Source organism: Oncorhynchus kisutch, unplaced genomic scaffold (assembly GCF_002021735.2).
Source record: "Oncorhynchus kisutch isolate 150728-3 unplaced genomic scaffold, Okis_V2 scaffold3982, whole genome shotgun sequence".
Lineage (NCBI taxonomy): Eukaryota > Metazoa > Chordata > Actinopteri > Salmoniformes > Salmonidae > Oncorhynchus > Oncorhynchus kisutch.
The window spans coordinates 223,207-244,042 of NW_022265927.1; the positions used below are offsets into that span (position 1 = coordinate 223,207).

Sequence of the window (20,836 nt, forward strand, 5' to 3'; positions counted from 1 at the left end):
AAGGTCTTACGTGACGAATATGGAGGTGGTGATGAGAGCTGCGGTGTAGAAGGGTTACAGGTAGTTAGAGTTAAGGTCAGAGGTCAGGGGTCAGGGGAAGGTCTTACGTGATGAATATGGAGGTGGTGATGAGAGCGGCGGTGTAGAATCCTCTCTGACAGTCTGGGTTCTTCCCCTGTCTCTGGTGCATCTCCCCTCCACAGTTGTCACAGCAGCGACACACACAGAAACACAGTCCTACCACGGGGGTCAACACCAGGAATACACAGCCCAGACTCACACACACCAGAAAGCCCGCCTCATAGTAGATCGTCTGCAGGAGGACAGATACCACATTATTAGAGAGATCCTGTCCGTTAGAGAGATAACTACCTGTCCGTTAGAGAGATAACTACCTGTCTGTTAGAGAGATAACTACCTGTCCGTTATTATAGTGGGTGCATTATAGTGGGTGTGGGTGTACTAGAGTGGGTGTGGGTGTATTATAGTGGGTGAATTATAGTGGGTGTGGGTGTACTAGAGTGGGTGTGGGTGTATTATAGTGGGTGTGGGTGTGGGTGTATTATAGTGGCTGTGGGTGTATTATAGTGGGTGTGGGTGTATTATAGTGGGTGTGGGTGTATTATAGTGGGTGTGGGTGTATTATAGTGGGTGTGGGTGTATTATAGTGAGTGTGGGTGTATTATAGTGGGTGTGGGTGTATTATAGTGGGTGTGGGTGTATTATAGTGGGTGTGGGTGTATTATAGAGGGTGAAGTATAGTGGCTGTGGGTGTATTATAGTGGGTGTGGGTGTATTATAGTGGGTGTGGCTGTATTATAGTGGGTGTGGGTGTATTATAGTGGGTGTGGCTGTATTATAGTGGGTGTGGGTGTATTATAGTGGGTGTGGCTGTATTATAGTGGGTGTGGGTGTATTATAGTGGGTGTGGGTGTATTCTAGTGGGTGTGGCTGTATTATAGTGGGTGTGGGTGTATTATAGTGGGTGTGGGTGAATTATAGTGGCTGTGGGTGTATTATAGTGGGTGTGGGTGTATTATAGTGGCTGTATGGTGACTTTACCTGTAGCATTAAGACAACGTTCTCTGGCTGCAACAGCAGAACACACAGAGTTACACAGTTAGTATGACAGCAGGTTAGTGAGTTATACATGATTATATATCTCTCTCACACAGCCTACCTTGCATGTTAGTGAGTTATACATGATTATCTCTCTCTCACACACAGCCTACCTTGCGATAGTCTTCCAGTTTTATCCCTCCCATGTTCTGTTGGATGACTTTTACAATGAGATCTGAGAACACAACACAACCTCTTCAGCCAATCACATAACACACGCTTGTTAGCCAATCACACAATACAATAGTCATTAGCCAATCATATACAACAGTCGTTAGCTCCTAGACGTTTCCACTTCACAATAGCAGCCCTTACAGTTGACCGGGGCAGCTCTAGCAGGGCAGAAATTTGACAAAGTGACCTGTTGGAAAGGTGGCATCCTATGACGGTGCCACATTGAAAGACAATAAGCTCTTGAGTAAGGCTATTCTACTGCCAATGTTTCCTATGGAGATTGCATGGCTCTGTGCTGGGTTTTATGTTGACAGTATGTCTTTATATAGATTGGATGTAGTAATACCTGATCTGTTGCTCAGCAGGTACACACACACACACACACACACACACACACACACACACACACACACACACACACACACACACACAAACACACAAACACACACACAGAAAGACACAGAAAGACACAGAAAGACAGAAACTTTTTTAAATATGAAGGGACAGGTAAAGTGGGTTGGGGCTGTGTTCTAGAACTGTCTGGCCAGTTAAAAGCTGTTCTAGAACTGTCTGCCCTGTTAAAAGCTGTTCTAGAACTGTCTGGTCAGTAAAAAGCTGTTCTAGAACTGTCTGATCAGTAAAAGACCCTCCTGACCACTCTGTAACGGCTAACAGCGAACAGCTAGCAGTGTTACAATTCACTGCCCTGTTCCACCCTCCTGACCACTCTGTAACGGCTAACAGCTAACAGCTAGCAGTATTACAATTCACTGCCCTCTCCCACCCTCCTGACCACTCTGTAACGGCTAACAGCTAACAGTATTACAATTCACTGCCCTGTTCCACCCTCCAGACCACTCTGTGACGGCTAACAGCTAACAGCTAGCAGTATTACAATTCACTTCCCTGTTCCACCCTCCTGACCACTCTGTAACGGCTAACAGCTAACAGTATTACAATTCACTGCCCTGTTCCACCCTCCTGACCACTCTGTGACGGCTAACAGCTAACAGTTAGCAGTATTACAATTCACTTCCCTGTTCCACCCTCCTGACCACTCTGTAACGGCTAACAGCTAACACTATTACAATTCACTGCCCTGTTCCACCCTCCTGACCACTCTGTGACGGCTAACAGCTAACAGCTAACAGTATTACAATTCACTGCCCTGTTCCACCCTCCTGACCACTCTGTGACAGCTAACAGCTAACAGCTAGCAGTATTACAATTCACTGCCCTGTCCCACCCATAACATTATACTGCCCTGTCCCACCCATAACATTATACTGGCCTGTCCCACCCATAACATTATACTGGCCTGTCCCACCCAGAACATTATACTGGCCTGTCCCACCCAGAACATTATACTGGCCTGTCCCACCCATAACATTATACTGGCCTGTCCCACCCATAACATTATACTGGCCTGTCCCACCCATAACATTATACTGGCCTGTCCCACCCATAACATTATACTGGCCTGTCCCACCCATAACATTATACTGCCCTGTCCCACCCATAACATTATACTGGCCTGTCCCACCCAGAACATTATACTGGCCTGTCCCACCCATAACATTATACTGCCCTGTCCCACCCATAACATTATACTGGCCTGTCCCACCCAGAACATTATACTGGCCTGTCCCACCCAGAACATTATACTGCCCTGTCCCACCCAGAACTACAGATTTACAAGCCTCTCTACTGTTATGTAAGGGTCAGTATGTAGGTAGACAGTGACTAGGTTTGTTCGTCAGCCAGTGAAGAGTCTTAGGGAGTATAAATATGGCCATGTCCACAGGGATTACACTGGGGCCTTATACAACCTGACAGAGAGACACACACACGCACACCACCCTGATATAGGTTGTAACACTAACAGCAGCATCAACAGGTCCAGTACAATAGAGGCCACAGAGATGGGGGGAGGAGAGAGGGAGATCTTGTTGACATGGACTCTACGTGTGTGTGTGTGTGTGTGTGTGTGTGTGTGTGTGTGTGTGTGTGTGTGTGTGTGTGTGTGTGTGTGTGTGTGTGTGTGTGTGTGTGTGTGTGTATATGTGTGCGTGTGCGTGTGTATATGTGTGCGTGTGCGTGTGTGTGTGTGTGCGTGTGTGTGTGTGTGCCATATGGCAGGTGGATTAAGGTGTTAGTCCTGGGGACCAGGTGACAGCAGACCGGCCGCAGTAAAGGCTTAACTGATAATTGATTAGGCCTCTAATCTAATAACTCTGACCCTGCTACTTAGAAACACCAATCCTACTGCACCGTTCCAACGTGACCCGACACACACACACCACACACACACTACACACACACACACACACACACACACACACACACACACACACACACACACAACACGCACACCACACACACACACACACATTCCGTCAGTAGTCAAAATATGGACTTCCTACCTGTGGTCTGAATTACCAGTGCTGTGTTGATGTTATCACAAACATGACATTACCGAGGCAACATTATGACCTACTGCTGTTTTTACCGAGACAACATTATGACCTACTGCTGTTGTTACCGAGGCAACATTATGACCTACTGCTGTTGTTGCCGAGGCAACATTATGACCTACTGCTGTTGTTACCGAGGCAACATTATGACCGACTGCTGTTGTTAGCGAGGCAACATTATGACCTACTGTTGTTGTTACCGAGGTAACATTGTGACCTACTGCTAGTTAACTTCTCTACCTGGTGAACCAGTGATTGATTCATTGATGAATGTCTCTGATTGGTCGGTGATAAACCTGACAGTAGACCTACATACTAAACCTGACAGTAGACCTACATGCTAAACCTGACAGTACCCCTACATACTAAACCTGACAGTAGACCTACATACTAAACTAATAAACCTGACAGTAGACCTACATACTAAACCTGACAGTAGACCTACATACTAAACTGATAAACCTGACAGTAGACCTACATACTAAATCTGACAGTAGACCTACAGTGGGGCAAAAAAGTATTTAGTCAGTCACCAATTGTGCATGTTCTCCCACTTAAAAAGATGAGAGAGGCCTGTAATTTTCATCATAGGTACACGTCAACTATGACAGACAAAATTAAGAAAAAATCCCCAAAATCCCATTGTAGGATTTTTAATGAATTTATTTGCAAATTATGGTGGAAAATAAGTATTTGGTCAATAACAAAAGTTTATCTCAATACTTTGTTATATACCCTTTGTTGGCAATGACAGAGGTCAAACGTTTTCTGTAAGTCTTCACAAGGTTTTCACACACTGTTGCCTGTATTTTGGCCCATTCCTCCATGCAGACCTCCTCTAGAGCAGTGATGTTTTGGGGCTGTTGCTGGGCAACACAGACTTTCAACTCCCTCCAAAGATTTTCTATGTGGTTGAGATCTGGAGACTGGGCCACTCCAGGACATTGAAATGCTTCTTACGAAGTCACTCCTTCGTTGCCCGGGCGGTGTGTTTGGGATCATTGTCATGCTGAAAGACCCAGCCACATTTCATCTTCAATGCCCTTGCTGATGGAAGGAGGTTTTCACTCAAAATCTCACGATACATGGCCCCATCTGTGTTGATTAATTAACCTACATAATAAACCTGACAGTAGGCCTACATGCTAAACTGATAAACCTGACAGTAGACCTACATAATAAACCTGACAGTAGACCTACATACTAAACCTGACAGTAGACCTAAATACTAAACTGATAAACCTGACAGTAGACCTACATAATAAACCTGACAGTAGACCTACATACTAAACTGATAAACCTGACAGTAGACCTACATACTAAACCTGACAGTTGACCTACATACTAAACTGATACACCTGACAGTAGACCTAAATACTGAACTGATAAACCTGACAGTAGACCTACATACTAAACCAGGCAGTAGACCTACATACTAAACTGATAAACCTGACAGTAGACCCACATACTAAACTGATAAACCTGACAGTAGACCTACATACTAAACTGATAAACCTGACAGTAGACCTACATACTAAACCTGACAGTAGACCTAAATACTAAACTGATACACCTGACAGTAGACCTACATACTAAACTGATAAACCTGACAGTAGACCTACATACTAAACCTGACAGTAGACCTAAATACTGAACTGATAAACCTGACAGTAGACCTACATACTAAAATGATACACCCGACAGTAGACCTACATACTAAACCTGACAGTAGACCTACATACTAAACCTGACAGTAGACCTACATACTAAACCTGACAGTAGACCTAAATACTAAACTGATAAACCTGACAGTAGACCTACATACTAAACCTGACAGTTGACCTACATATTAAACCTGACAGTAGACCTACATTCTAAACCTGACAGTAGACCTACATGCTAAACCTGACAGTAGACCTACATGCTATACCTGACAGTAGACCTACATACTAAACCTGACAGTAGACCTACATATTAAACCTAACAGTAGACCTACATTCTAAACCTGACAGTAGACCTACATGCTAAACCTGACAGTAGACCTACATACTAAACCTGACAGTAGACCTACATACTAAACCTGACAGTAGACCTACATACTAAACTGATAAACCTGACAGTAGATCTACATGCTAAACCTGACAGTAGACATACATACTAAACCTGACAGTAGACCTACATACTAAACTGATAAACCTGATAGTAGACCTACATACTAAACTGATAAACCTGACAGTAGACCTAAATACTAAACCTGACAGTAGACCTACATACTAAACCTGACAGTAGACCTACATACTAAACCGATAAACCTGACAGTAGACCTACATACTAAACTGATAAACCTGACAGTAGACCTAAATACTAAACCTGACAGTAGACCTACATACTAAACCTGACAGTAGACCTACATACTAAACCTGATAGTAGACCTACATACTAAACTGATAAACCTGACAGTAGACCTACATACTAAACCTGACAGTAGACCTACATACTAAACTGATAAACCTGACAGTAGACCTACATAATAAACCTGACAGTAGACCTACATACTAAACTGATAAACCTGACAGTAGACCTACATACTAAACCTGACAGTAGACCTGCATACTAAACCTGACAGTAGACCTACATGCTAAACTGATAAACCTGACAGTAGACCTACATACTAAACCTGACTGTAGACCTAAATATTAAACCTGACAGTAGACCTACATACTAAACCTGACAGTAAACCTACATACTAAACCTGACAGTAGACCTACATACTAAACTGATACACCTGACAGTAGACCTACATACTAAACTGATAAACCTGACAGTAGACCTACATACTAAACCTGACAGTAGACCTACATACTAAACTGATAAACCTGACAGTAGACCTACATACTAAACTGATACACCCGACAGTAGACCTACATACTAAACCTGACAGTAGACCTACATACTAAACCTGACAGTAGACCTACATATTAAACCTAACAGTAGACCTACATATTAAACCTGACAGTAGACCTACATGCTAAACCTGACAGTAGACCTACATACTAAACCTGACAGTAGACCTACATACTAAACTGATAAACCTGACAGTAGACCTACATACTAAACTGATAAACCTGACAGTAGACCTAAATACTAAACCTGACACTAGACCTACATACTAAACCTGACAGTAGACCTAAATACTAAACCTGACAATAGACCTACATACTAAACTGATAAACCTGACAGTAGACCTACATGTTAAACTGATAAACCTGAACAACCCTCCATGACTAATTAACACATCCATCTGTCTTGACTAATTAACACATCCATCTGTCTTGATTAATTAACACATCCATCTGTCTTGACTAATTAACACATCCATCTGTCTTGACTAATTAACACATCCATCTGTCTTGATTAATTAACACATCCATCTGTCTTGACTAATTAACACATCCATCTGTCTTGACTAATTAACACATCCATCTGTCTTGACTAATTAATACATCCATCTGTCTTGATTAATTAACACATCCATCTGTCTTGACTAATTAACACATCCATCTGTCTTGACTAATTAACACATCCATCTGTCTTGACTAATTAACACATCCATCTGTCTTGATTAATTAACACATCCATCTGTCTTGACTAATTAACACATCCATCTGTCTTCATTAATTAACACATCCATCTGTCTTGATTAATTAACACATCCATCTGTCTTGACTAATTAATACATCCATCTGTCTTGACTAATTAACACATCCATCTGTCTTCACTAATTAACACATCCATCTGTCTTCATTAATTAACACATCCATCTGTCTTGATTAATTAACACATCCATCTGTCTTGACTAATTAATACATCCATCTGTCTTGACTAATTAACACATCCATCTGTCTTGACTAATTAATACATCCATCTGTCTTGACTAATTAATACATCCATCTGTCTTGACTAATTAATACATCCATCTGTCTTGACTAACTCAGATCCATCTGTCTTGACTAACTCAGATCCATCTGTCTTGACTAACTCAGATCCATCTGTCTTGACTAACTCAGATCCATCTGTCTTGACTAATTAACACATCCACCTGTCTTGACTAACTCAGATCCATCTGTCTTGACTAACTCAGATCCATCTGTCTTGACTAATTAACACATCCATCTGTCTTGACTAACTCAGATCCATCTGTCTTGACTAATTAACACATCCATCTGTCTTGACTAACTCAGATCCATCTGTCTTGACTAATTAACACATCCATCTGTCTTGACTAACTCAGATCCATCTGTCTTGACTAATTAACACATCCATCTGTCTTGACTAACTCAGATCCATCTGTCTTGACTAATTAACACATCCATCTGTCTTGACTAACCCAGATCCATCTGTCTTGATTAATTAACACATCCATCTGTCTTGACTAACTCAGATCCATCTGTCTTGACTAACTCAGATCCATCTGTCTTGACTAACTCAGATCCATCTGTCTTGACTAACTCAGATCCATCTGTCTTGACTAACTCAGATCCATCTGTCTTGACTAACTCAGATCCATCTGTCTTGACTAACCCAGATCCATCTGTCTTGACTAACTCAGATCTATCTGTCTTGACTAACCCAGATCCATCTGTCTTGACTAACTCAGATCCATCTGTCTTCACTAATTAACACATCCACCTGTCTTGACTAACTCAGATCCATCTGTCTTGACTAACGCAGATCCATCTGTCTTGACTAATTAACACATCCATCTGTCTTGACTAACTCAGATCCATCTGTCTTGACTAACTCAGATCCATCTGTCTTGACTAATTAACACATCCACCTGTCTTGACTAACTCAGATCCATCTGTCTTGACTAACTCAGATCCATCTGTCTTGACTAATTAACACATCCACCTGTCTTGACTAACTCAGATCCATCTGTCTTGACTAACTCAGATCCATCTGTCTTGACTAACTCAGATCCATCTGTCTTGACTAACTCAGATCCATCTGTCTTGACTAACTCAGATCCATCTGTCTTGACTAACTCAGATCCATCTGTCTTGACTAACTCAGATCCATCTGTCTTGACTAACCCAGATCCATCTGTCTTGACTAACTCAGATCTATCTGTCTTGACTAACCCAGATCCATCTGTCTTGACTAACTCAGATCCATCTGTCTTGACTAATTAACACATCCACCTGTCTTGACTAACTCAGATCCATCTGTCTTGACTAACTCAGATCCATCTGTCTTGACTAACTCAGATCCATCTGTCTTGACTAATTAACACATCCACCTGTCTTGACTAACTCATCAGATCCATCTGTCTTGACTAACTCAGATCCATCTGTCTTGACTAATCAACATCCATCTGTCTTGACTAACTCAGATCCATCTGTCTTGACTAACTCAGATCCATCTGTCTTGACTAACTCAGATCCATCCTGTCTTGACTAACTCAGATCCATCTGTCTTGACTAACTCAGATCCATCTGTCTTGACTAACTCAGATCCATCTGTCTTGACTAACTCAGATCCATCTGTCTTGACTAACTCAGATCCATCTGTCTTGACTAACTCAGATCCATCTGTCTTGACTAACTCAGATCCATCTGTCTTGACTAACTCAGATCCATCTGTCTTGACTAACTCAGATCCATCTGTCTTGACTAACTCAGATCCATCTGTCTTGACTAACTCAGATCCATCTGTCTTGACTAACTCAGATCCATCTGTCTTGACTAACTCAGATCCATCTGTCTTGACTAACTCAGATCTATCTGTCTTGACTAACTCAGATCCATCTGTCTTGACTAACTCAGATCCATCTGTCTTGACTAACTCAGATCCATCTGTCTTGACTAACTCAGATCTATCTGTCTTGACTAACTCAGATCTATCTGTCTTGACTAACTCAGATCTATCTGTCTTGACTAACTCAGATCCATCTGTCTTGACTAACTCAGATCTATCTGTCTTGACTAATTAACACATCCATCTGTCTTGACTAACTCAGATCCATCTGTCTTGACTAACTCAGATCCATCTGTCTTGACTAACTCAGATCCATCTGTCTTGACTAACTCAGATCCATCTGTCTTGACTAACTCAGATCTATCTGTCTTGACTAACTCAGATCCATCTGTCTTGACTAACTCAGATCTATCTGTCTTGACTAACTCAGATCTATCTGTCTTGACTAACTCAGATCCATCTGTCTTGACTAACTCAGATCTATCTGTCTTGACTAATTAACACATCCATCTGTCTTGACTAACTCAGATCCATCTGTCTTGACTAACTCAGATCCATCTGTCTTGACTAACTCAGATCCATCTGTCTTGACTAACTCAGATCCATCTGTCTTGACTAACTCAGATCCATCTGTCTTGACTAACTCAGATCTATCTGTCTTGACTAACTCAGATCCATCTGTCTTGACTAACTCAGATCTATCTGTCTTGACTAACTCAGATCCATCTTTCTTGATTAATAAAGGAGCATAGTATTTATATTGTTGTAATATTTCTGTTATTTCAGAAAATGACAAGGCAATAAATATATAAATACACTGCTAGTTAATTGAGAAAGTTAGATGTTAGTTAATCAAGAAATATACTGATAATTAAGTAACCTTATCTTTCATAATTACCTAACAATATATTTCAGAATTAACTACCTGTATATCATCTTAATTAATTAACTACCTGTATATTATCTTACTTAACTACCGGTATATTATCTTAATTAATTAACTACCGGTATATTATCTTAATTAACTACCTGTATATTATCTTAATTAACTAACAGTATATTATGTTAATTAACTAACTGTATATTATCTTAATTAACTACCTGTATATTATCTTAATTAACTACCTGTATATTATCTTAATTAACTAACTGTATATTATCTTAATTAACTACCTGTATATTATCTTAATTAACTACCTGTATATTATCTTAATTAACTACCTGTATATTATCTTAATTAACTACCTGTATATTATCTTAATTAACTACCTGTATATTATCTTAATTAACTACCTGTATATTATCTTAATTAACTAACAGTATATTTCATAATTAACTAACTGTATATTATCTTAATTAACTACCTGTATATTATCTTAATTAACTAACAGTATATTTCTTAATTAACTACCTGTATATTATCTTAATTAACTACCTGTATATTATCTTAATTAACTACCTGTATATTATCTTAATTAACTAACAGTATATTTCATAATTAACTAACTGTATATTATCTTAATTAACTACCTGTATATTATCTTAATTAACTAACAGTATATTTCTTAATTAACTACCTGTATATTATCTTAATTAACTACCTGTATATTTCTTAATTAACTAACAGTATATTTCATAATTAGACAACACATGTATTGATTTACTTTATTCATCTCATACGTATATACTGTACTCTATATCATCTACTGCATCTTGATGTAATACATGTATCACTAGCCACTTTAAACTATGCCACTTTGTTTACATACCCTACATTATTCATCTCATATGTATATGTATATACTGTACTCTATATCATCTACTGCATCTTGATGTAATACATGTATCACTAGCCACTTTAAACTATGCCACTTTGTTTACATACCCTACATTACTCATCTCATATGTATATACTGTACTCGATATCATCTACTGCATCTTGCCTATGCCGTTCTGTACCATCACTCATTCATATATCTTTATGTGCATATTCTTTATCCCTTTACACTTGTGTGTATAAGGTAGTAGTTTTGGTATTGTTCGGTTAGATTACTAGTTGTGCATTGTCGGAACTAGAAGCACAAGCATTTCGCTACACTCGCATTAACATCTGCTAACCATGTGTATGTGACCATTAACATCTGCTAACCATGTGTATGTGACCATTAACATCTGCTAACCATGTGTATGTGACCATTAACATCTGCTAACCATGTGTATGTGACCAATAACATCTGCTAACCATGTGTATGTGACCATTAACATCTGCTAACCATGTGTATGTGACCAATAACATCTGCTAACCATGTGTATGGGACCAATAACATCTACTAACCATGTGTATGGGACCAATAACATCTGCTAACCATGTGTATGTGACCATTAACATCTGCTAACCATGTGTATGTGACCATTAACATCTGCTAACCATGTGTATGTGACCATTAACATCTGCTAACCATGTGTATGTGACCATTAACATCTGCTAACCATGTGTATGTGACCATTAACATCTGCTAACCATGTGACCATTAACATCTGCTAACCATGTGTATGTGACCATTAACATCTGCTAACCATGTGACCATTAACATCTGCTAACCATGTGACCATTAACATCTGCTAACCATGTGTATGTGACCAATAACATCTGCTAACCATGTGTATGTGACCATTAACATCTGCTAACCATGTGTATGTGACAAATACAATTTGATTTGATTTGATTTGTTGTTAAATGTATTTATTGTGTAGCCTACGCTATTCTCCTTTTATCTGCCATGTAGACGTATTCTGAAATAAAACTCTACTCAACCTGCAGGGCCTTATAGGAGCAGCCATGGCCAAGACGCGCGCACACACACACACACACACAAACACACACACACTGAGCCGTGCTCCTCACCTTTCGGGAAGGGGTTCGGTTGGACCACGTAAAGGAACGCGTGCACCATGTGGAACAGAACACCGATGGCACCGGGCTCGTAGTAGGCGTGCGTGTCGTACACACCGGAGGGCACGAACCCAAAGTCTAGGGGTTCTACCGGCGGCGGGGACCGCTGCTGCCGCGTGCTCACGGAGTCTGCCTGCAGTTTGCTCGTCCGGTCTTCACGTTCCGGGGAGTCCCGGGGTTGATGACGTCGCTCCCCGGTGCTGCCCCAACACAGCAGCAACACGAGCCCCGCTCTCCACAGCATGGCTTGAGACTAGTCCTTGCAAAACGCACTCCAAATAAAACGGTAAAAGAACACGGAATGAGAGAGAGAGAAAAGAGGTGGTGACCTGTCTCCACCGTCTGAAAGAAAGAATAAAACTGCAACGACAGAAGTCTAAATTTCGGATAGTCCCGTAAAGTACTGTTACGTCTTGTTGTCCCGGTTAAACATGTCTCCAGTGACACTTGTTGTCTCTAGAGGTTGAATGAACCGTACTAATGCTCATCCGACGGCGCGCGGGCACGTGATGATCGCGGGCCGGTTGATCTCAGTGTGAGCTGCGGTCTCGTGTGTTTGTCACTTACGGTTCTGTTCTAGTCAGACACCGGACAGCTGTGGCCGCCAGCGTTCCGTCTTTTTGACATGAGCTAACCAAAACACGAATATTACAAACAGAGACAGAGAGACAGAGAGAGAGGTAGAGAGAGAGAGAGAAAAGGGCAACCAGTGAAGAACACACACCATTGTGAATACAACCCATATTTATATGCTTATTTATTTTGTCTTGTGTCCTTTAACCATTTGTACATTGTTAAAACACTGTATATATATAATATGACATTTGTAATGTCTTTATTGTTTTGAAACTTCTGTATGTGTAATGTTTACTGTTAATTTTTATTGTTTATTTCACTTTATATATTCACTTTATATATTATCTACCTCACTTGCTTTGGCAATGTTAACACATGTTTCCCATGCCAATAAAGCCCTTGAATTGAATTGAAATTGAATTGAATTGAGAGACAGAGAGAGACAGAGAGAGAGAGAGCGCAGTATGTGTGGAAGTAATAGACTAAATAGGATAATTAACTGCGAAGGGTGTGTGTGTGTGTGTGTGTGTGTGTGTGTGTGTGTGTGTGTGTGTGTGTGTGTGTGTGTGTGTGTGTGAGAGAGAGAGAGAGAGACATAGAGAGACTGGGAGAGAGTGAGGTTTTACTGCATTACATGGGCTTGCTATCTTTCTGATTTGGTCCTGCCGTGCGTCACCTGAGTGGGTTGAGTCACTGACGTGATCTTCCTGTCTGGGTTGGCGCCCCCTCTTGGGTTGTGCCGTGGCGGAGATCTTTGTGGGCTATTCTCGGCCTTGTCTCAGGATGGTAAGTTGGTGGTTGAAGATATCCCCCTAGTGGTGTGGGGGCTGTGCTTTGGTAAAGTGGGTGGGGTTATATCCTACCTGTTTGGCCCTGTCTGGGGGTATCATTGGATGTGGCCACAGTGTCTCCTGACCCCTCCTGTCTCAGCCTCCAGTATTTATGCTGCAGTAGTTTATGTGTCGGGGGGCTGGGGTCAGTTTGTAATATCTGGAGTACTTCTCCTGTCTTATCCGGTGTCCTGTGTGAATTTAAGTGTGCTCTCTCTAATTCTCTCTTTCCCTCTTTCTTTCTTTCTCTCTTTCTCTCTTTCTCTCTCTTAGAGGACCTGAGCCCTAGGACCATGCTTCAGGACTGCCTGGCATGATGACTCCTTGCTGTCCCCAGTCCACCTGGCCGTTCTGCTACTCCAGTTTCAACTGTTCTGCCTGCAGCTATGGAACCCTGACCTGTTCACTGTGATTACTATTATTTGACCCTGCTGGTCATCTATGAACATTTGAACATCTTGGCCATGTTATGTTATAATCTCCACCCGGCACAGCCAGAAGAGGACTGGCCACCCCACATAGCCTGGTTCCTCTCTAGGTTTCTCCTAGGTTCTGGCCTTTCTAGTGAGTTTTTCCTAGTCACCGTGCTTCTACACCTGCATTGCTTGCTGTTTGGGGTTTTAGGCTGGGTTTCTGTACAGCACTTTGAGATATCAGCTGATGTAAGAAGGGCTATATAAATACATTTGATTTGATTTTGATGTGAGAGAGACAGAGACAGAGACAGAGAGAGATAGAGAGAGAGACAGACAGAGAGACAGAGACAGAGAGATAGACAGAGAGAGATAGAGAGAGAGACCGAGAGAGAGACAGAGACAGAGAGATAGACAGAGAGAGATAGAGAGAGAGACAGAGACAGAGATAGACAGAGACAGAGAGATAGAGAGAGAGACAGACAGAGAGACAGAGACAGAGAGATAGACAGAGACAGAGACAGAGATTGAAAGAGACAGAGAGAGAGAGAGAGACCGAGAGAGTGTTAAGAGCAATGGAGGTTGGTGCCATTTAAGAGGAGGGAGGACCATTTTTTTTTCTCATTAGCCTTATTTCTATTACAGCATGTTGGATGACTGTCATTCATATTCTATTACAGTATATTGGATGACTCTCATTCATATTCTATTACAGTATATTGGATGACTCTCATTCATGTTATACTACAGTATATTGGATGACTGTCATTCAATGTAACATCAATAGGTTTAGGTTACTGTCATTCATATTCCATTCACCCAGTTCAATGTAACAGTGATAGGTTTAGGTTACTGTCATTCATATTCACCCAGTTCAATGTAACATCAATAGGTTTAGGTTACTGTCATTCATATTCCATTCACCCAGTTCAATGTAACAGTGATAGGTTTAGGTTACTGTCATTCACCCAGTTCAATGTAACAGTGACAGGTTTAGGTTACTGTCATTCATATTCACCCAGTTCAATGTAACAGTGATAGGTTTAGGTTACTGTCATTCATATTCACCCAGTTCAATGTAACAGTGATGGGTTTAGGTTACTGCCATTCATATTCACCCAGTTCAATGTAACATCAATAGGTTTAGGTTACTGTCATTCATATTCCATTCACCCAGTTCAATGTAACAGTGATAGGTTTAGGTTACTGTCATTCACCCAGTTCAATGTAACAGTGACAGGTTTAGGTTACTGTCATTCATATTCACCCAGTTCAATGTAACAGTGATAGGTTTAGGTTACTGTCATTCATATTCACCCAGCTCAATGTAACAGTGATGGGTTTAGGTTACTGTCATTCATATTCACCCAGTTCAATGTAACAGTGACAGGTTTAGGTTACTGTCATTCATATTCCATTCACCCAGTTCAATGTAACAGCGATAGGTTTAGGTTACTACATGATACTCAGATTTTCCCTGTACCCATCATGAGGTTGCTACAACCTGGACTATCAATGAAAGTTTACAACGTAGGTGCACACAAATCGAGAGACAATTTTGAGGTGACAGACAGTGACAACTGGACAGATACATTTTAATACCACCTGGCACACTGTTACCTGCATCTAGCTGATCTAGGGTGTAGTCATTAGTCCAGTCTTCCCTGCATCGAGCTGATCTAGGGTGTAATCATTAGTCCAACAGTATCACCTCTTACCTGCATCTAGCTGATCTAGGGTGTAGTCATTAGTCCAGTCTTACCTGCATCTAGCTGATCTATGGTGTAATCATTAGTCCAACAGTATCACCTGTTACCTGCATCTAGCTGATCTAGGGTGTAGTCATTAGTCCAACAGTATCACCTCTTACCTGTATCTAGCTGATCTAGGGTGTAATCATTAGTCCAGTCTAACCTGCATCCAGCTGATCTAGGGTGTAGTCATTAGTCCAACAGTATCACCTCTTGCCTGCATCTAGCTGATCTAGGGTGTAGTCATTAGTCCAACAGTATCACCTCTTACCTGCATCTAGCTGATCTAGGGTGTAGTCATTAGTTCAACAGTATCACCTCTTACCTGCATCTAGCTGATCTAGGGTGTAGTCATTAGTCCAACAGTATCACCTCTTACCTGCATCTAGCTGATCTAGGGTGTAATCATTAGTCCAACAGTATCACCTCTTACCTGCATCTAGCTGATCTAGGGTGTAGTCATTAGTCCAACAGTATCACCTCTTACCTGCATCTAGCTGATCTAGGGTGTAGTCATTAGTCCAACAGTATCACCTCTTACCTGCATCTAGCTGATCTAGGGTGTAATCATTAGTCCAACAGTATCACCTCTTACCTGCATCTAGCTGATCTAGGGTGTAGTCATTAGTCCAACAGTATCACCTCTTACCTGCATCTAGCTGATCTAGGGTGTAATCATTAGTCCAACAGTATCACCTCTTGCCTGCATCTAGCTGATCTAGGGTGTAATCATTAGTCCAGTCTTGCCTGCATCTAGCTGATCTAGGGTGTAATCATTAGTCCAACAGTATCACCTCTTACCTGCATCTAGCTGATCTAGGGTGTAGTCATTAGTCCAGTCTTACCTGCATCTAGCTGATCTAGGGTGTAATCATTAGTCCAACAGTATCACCTCTTACCTGCATCTAGCTGATCTAGGGTGTAGTCATTAGTCCAGTCTTACCTGCATCTAGCTGATCTAGGGTGTAGTCATTAGTTCAACAGTATCACCTCTTACCTGCATCTAGCTGATCTAGGGTGTAATCATTAGTCCAACAGTATCACCTCTTACCTGCATCTAGCTGATCTAGGGTGTAGTCATTAGTCCAACAGTATCACCTCTTACCTGCATCTAGCTGATCTAGGGTGTAGTCATTAGTCCAACAGTATCACCTCTTACCTGCATCTAGCTGATCTAGGGTGTAATCATTAGTCCAACAGTATCACCTCTTACCTGCATCTAGCTGATCTAGGGTGTAATCATTAGTCCAACAGTATCACCTCTTACCTGCATCTAGCTGATCTAGGGTGTAGTCATTAGTCCAACAGTATCACCTCTTACCTGCATCTAGCTGATCTAGGGTGTAATCATTAGTCCAACAGTATCACCTCTTGCCTGCATCTAGCTGATCTAGGGTGTAATCATTAGTCCAGTCTTGCCTGCATCTAGCTGATCTAGGGTGTAATCATTAGTCCAACAGTATCACCTCTGGCCTGCATCTAGCTGATCTAGGGTGTAGTCATTAGTCCAACAGTATCACCTCTTACCTGCATCTAGCTGATCTAGGGTGTAGTCATTAGTCCAGTCTTACCTGCATCTAGCTGATCTAGGGTGTAATCATTAGTCCAACAGTATCACCTCTTGCCTGTATCTAGCTGATCTAAGGTGTAGTCATTAGTCCAACAGTATCACCTCTGGCCTGCATCTAGCTGATCTAGGGTGTAATCATTAGTCCAACAGTTGCAAACGAGAGTTTCTATTGGACAGATTCAGGTATGTTTATCCCCGTTTCGTTTGTTTCCGTTTAATAAGAAACAGAAGCAAATGAATACACCCCCTGATTGGGTGTTAACACGGTTCACTTCCATAACTCTCTCCTCGTCACCTTTCCCCTTCGCTTGTGGACTTCGATACACAACACATCAGCTGTATGTGACCAGAGGACATCTCTCCAAAAAGTACGATCTTCGTCCCCATGTGCAGTTGCAAACCGTAGTCTGGCGTTTTTATGGTGGTTTTGGAGCAGTGGCTTCTTCCTTGCGGAGCGGCCTTTCAGGTTATGTCGATATAGGACTCGTTTTACTGTGGATATAGATACTTTTGTACCTGTTTCCTCCAGCATCTTCACAACGTCCTTTGCTGTTGTTCTGGGATTGATTTGCACTTTTCGTTGTGTGGTCCCATGGTGTTTATACTTGCGTACTATTGTTTGTACAGATGAACGTGGTACCTTCAGGCGTTTGGAAATTGCTTCCAAGGATGAACCAGACTTGTGAAGGTCTACAATTTTTTTTCTGAGGTCTTGGCTGATTTCTTTTGATTTTCCCATGATGTCAAGCAAAGAGGCACTGAGTTTTAAGGTAGGCCTTGAAATACATCCACAGGTACACCTCCAATTGACTCAAATTATGTCAATTAGCCTATCAGAAGCTTCTAAAGCGTAGACATCTACAAAGTCAATGTCCTAACCAACTTGCCAAAACTATAGTTTGTTAACAAGAAATTTGTGGAGTGGTTGATGACTCCAACCTAAGTGTATGTAAACTTCCGACTTCAACTGTACATATGAGATGGGTAAAGCAATGTGTAAACATTATTAAAGCGACCAGTGATTCCATGTCTACAGGGCAGCAGCCTCTAAGGTGCAGGGTTGAGTAACCAGGTGGTAGCCGGCTAGCGATGGCTATTTAACAGTCTGATGGCCTGGAGATAGAAGCTGTTTTTCAGTCTCTCGGTCCCAGCTTTGATGCACCTGTACTGACCTCACCTTCTGGATGATAGCGGGGTGAACATGCCGTGGCTCGGGTGGTTGATGTCCTTGATGATCTTTTTGGCCTTCCTGTGACATCGGGTGCTGTAGGTGTCCTGGAGGGTGGGCAGTGACCCCGGTGATGTGTTGGGCAGACCGCACCACCATCTGGAGAGCCTTGTGGTTGTGGGCGGTGCAGTTGCCGTACCAGGTGGTGATACAGCCCGACAGGATGTTCTCAATTGTGCATCTGTAAAAGTTTGTGAGGGTCTTAAGGGCCAAGTCGAATTTCTTCAACCATAATGATTAGGGAAATGAGCCTTCTTCACCACGCTGTCTGTGTGGGTGAACCCTTTCAGATGGTCTGTGATCGCTGTCTGTGTGGGTGAACCATTTCAGATGGTCGGTGATCGCTGTCTGTGTGGGTGAACCATTTCAGATGGTCGGTGATCGCTGTCTGTGTGGGTGAACCATTTCAGATGGTCGGTGATCGCTGTCGGTGTGGGTGAACCATTTCAGATGGTCGGTGATCGCTGTCGGTGTGGGTGAACCATTTCAGATGGTCGGTGATCGATGTCTGTGTGGGTGAACCATTTCAGATGGTCGGTGATCGCTGTCTGTGTGGGTGAACCATTTCAGATGGTCGGTGATCGCTGTCTGTGTGGGTGAACCATTTCAGATGGTCGGTGATCGCTGTCTGTGTGGGTGAACCATTTCAGATGGTCGGTGATCGCTGTCTGTGTGGGTGAACCATTTCAGATGGTCGGTGATCGCTGTCTGTGTGGGTGAACCCTTTCAGATGGTCGGTGATCGCTGTCTGTGTGAGTGAACCATTTCAGATGGTCGGTGAACGCTGTATGTGTGGGTGAACCATTTCAGATGGTTGATGAACGACAACAACACTAAGACTGAGGTACTAGTTACTCCATACCAACACTAGATGAGGCTGAGGTACTAGTTACTCCATACCAACACTAGATGAGGCTGAGGTACTAGTTACTCCATACCAACACTAGATGAGGCTGAGGTACTAGTTACTCCATACCAACACTAGATGAGGCTGAGGTACTAGTTACTCCATACCAACACTAGATGAGGCTGAGGTACTAGTTACTCCACACCAACACTAAGGCTGAGGTACTAGTTACTCCATACCAACACTAGATGAGGCTGAGGTACTACAGTTACTCCATACCAACACTAGATGAGGCTGAGGTACTAGTTATCCATACCAACACTAGATGAGGCTGAGGTACTAGTTACTCCATACCAACACTAGATGAGGCTGAGGTACTACAGTTAATCCATACCAACACTAGATGAGGCTGAGGTACTAGTTACTCCATACCAACACTAGATGAGGCTGAGGTACTAGTTACTCCATACCAACACTAGATGAGGCTGAGGTACTAGTTACTCCATACCAACACTAGATGAGGCTGAGGTACTACAGTTAATCCATACCAACACTAGATGAGGCTGAGGTACTAGTTACTCCATACCAACACTAGATGAGGCTGAGGTACTAGTTACTCCGTACCAACACTAGATGAGGCTGAGGTACTAGTTACTCCATACCAACACTAGATGAGGCTGAGGTACTACAGTTAATCCATACCAACACTAGATGAGGCTGAGGTACTAGTTAATCCATACCAACACTAGATGAGGCTGAGGTACTACAGTTAATCCATACCAACACTAGATGAGGCTGAGGTACTAGTTAATCCATACCAACACTAGATGAGGCTGAGGTACTAGTTACTCCGTACCAACACTAGATGAGGCTGAGGTACTAGTTACTCCATACCAACACTAGATGAGGCTGAGGTACTAGTTACTCCATACCAACACTAGATGAGGCTGAGGTACTAGTTACTCCATACCAACACTAGATGAGGCTGAGGTACTAGTTACTCCATACCAACACTAGATGAGGCTGAGGTACTAGTTACTCCATACCAACACTAGATGAGGCTGAGGTACTAGTTACTCCATACCAACACTAGATGAGGCTAGTGCTTTTTGTTTTACCAATAGGTGAAGGCATTTTTTTTACC

The 20,836-nt window shown here is 42.0% G+C and overlaps 1 protein-coding gene across 3 annotated transcripts in view; it reads right to left on the reverse strand.

Moving 5' to 3' along the window:
• LOC116352823 (prominin-1-A) overlaps positions 1-12,934 on the reverse strand; it is a 54,104-nt gene extending 41,170 nt beyond the window's left edge. For all 3 annotated transcript variants that reach the window (XM_031821510.1, XM_031821509.1, XM_031821511.1), the window contains exons 1-4: positions 12,430-12,934; positions 1,233-1,294; positions 1,063-1,089; positions 108-313 (exon numbers count right to left, since the gene is read on the reverse strand). In XM_031821510.1, the coding sequence (XP_031677370.1) occupies positions 108-313; positions 1,063-1,089; positions 1,233-1,294; positions 12,430-12,721 (587 nt within the window). In that variant the 5' untranslated portion in view covers positions 12,722-12,934. The remainder of the gene's footprint in view (positions 1-107; positions 314-1,062; positions 1,090-1,232; positions 1,295-12,429) is intronic.
• Between the last annotated feature and the right edge of the window lie 7,902 nt (positions 12,935-20,836).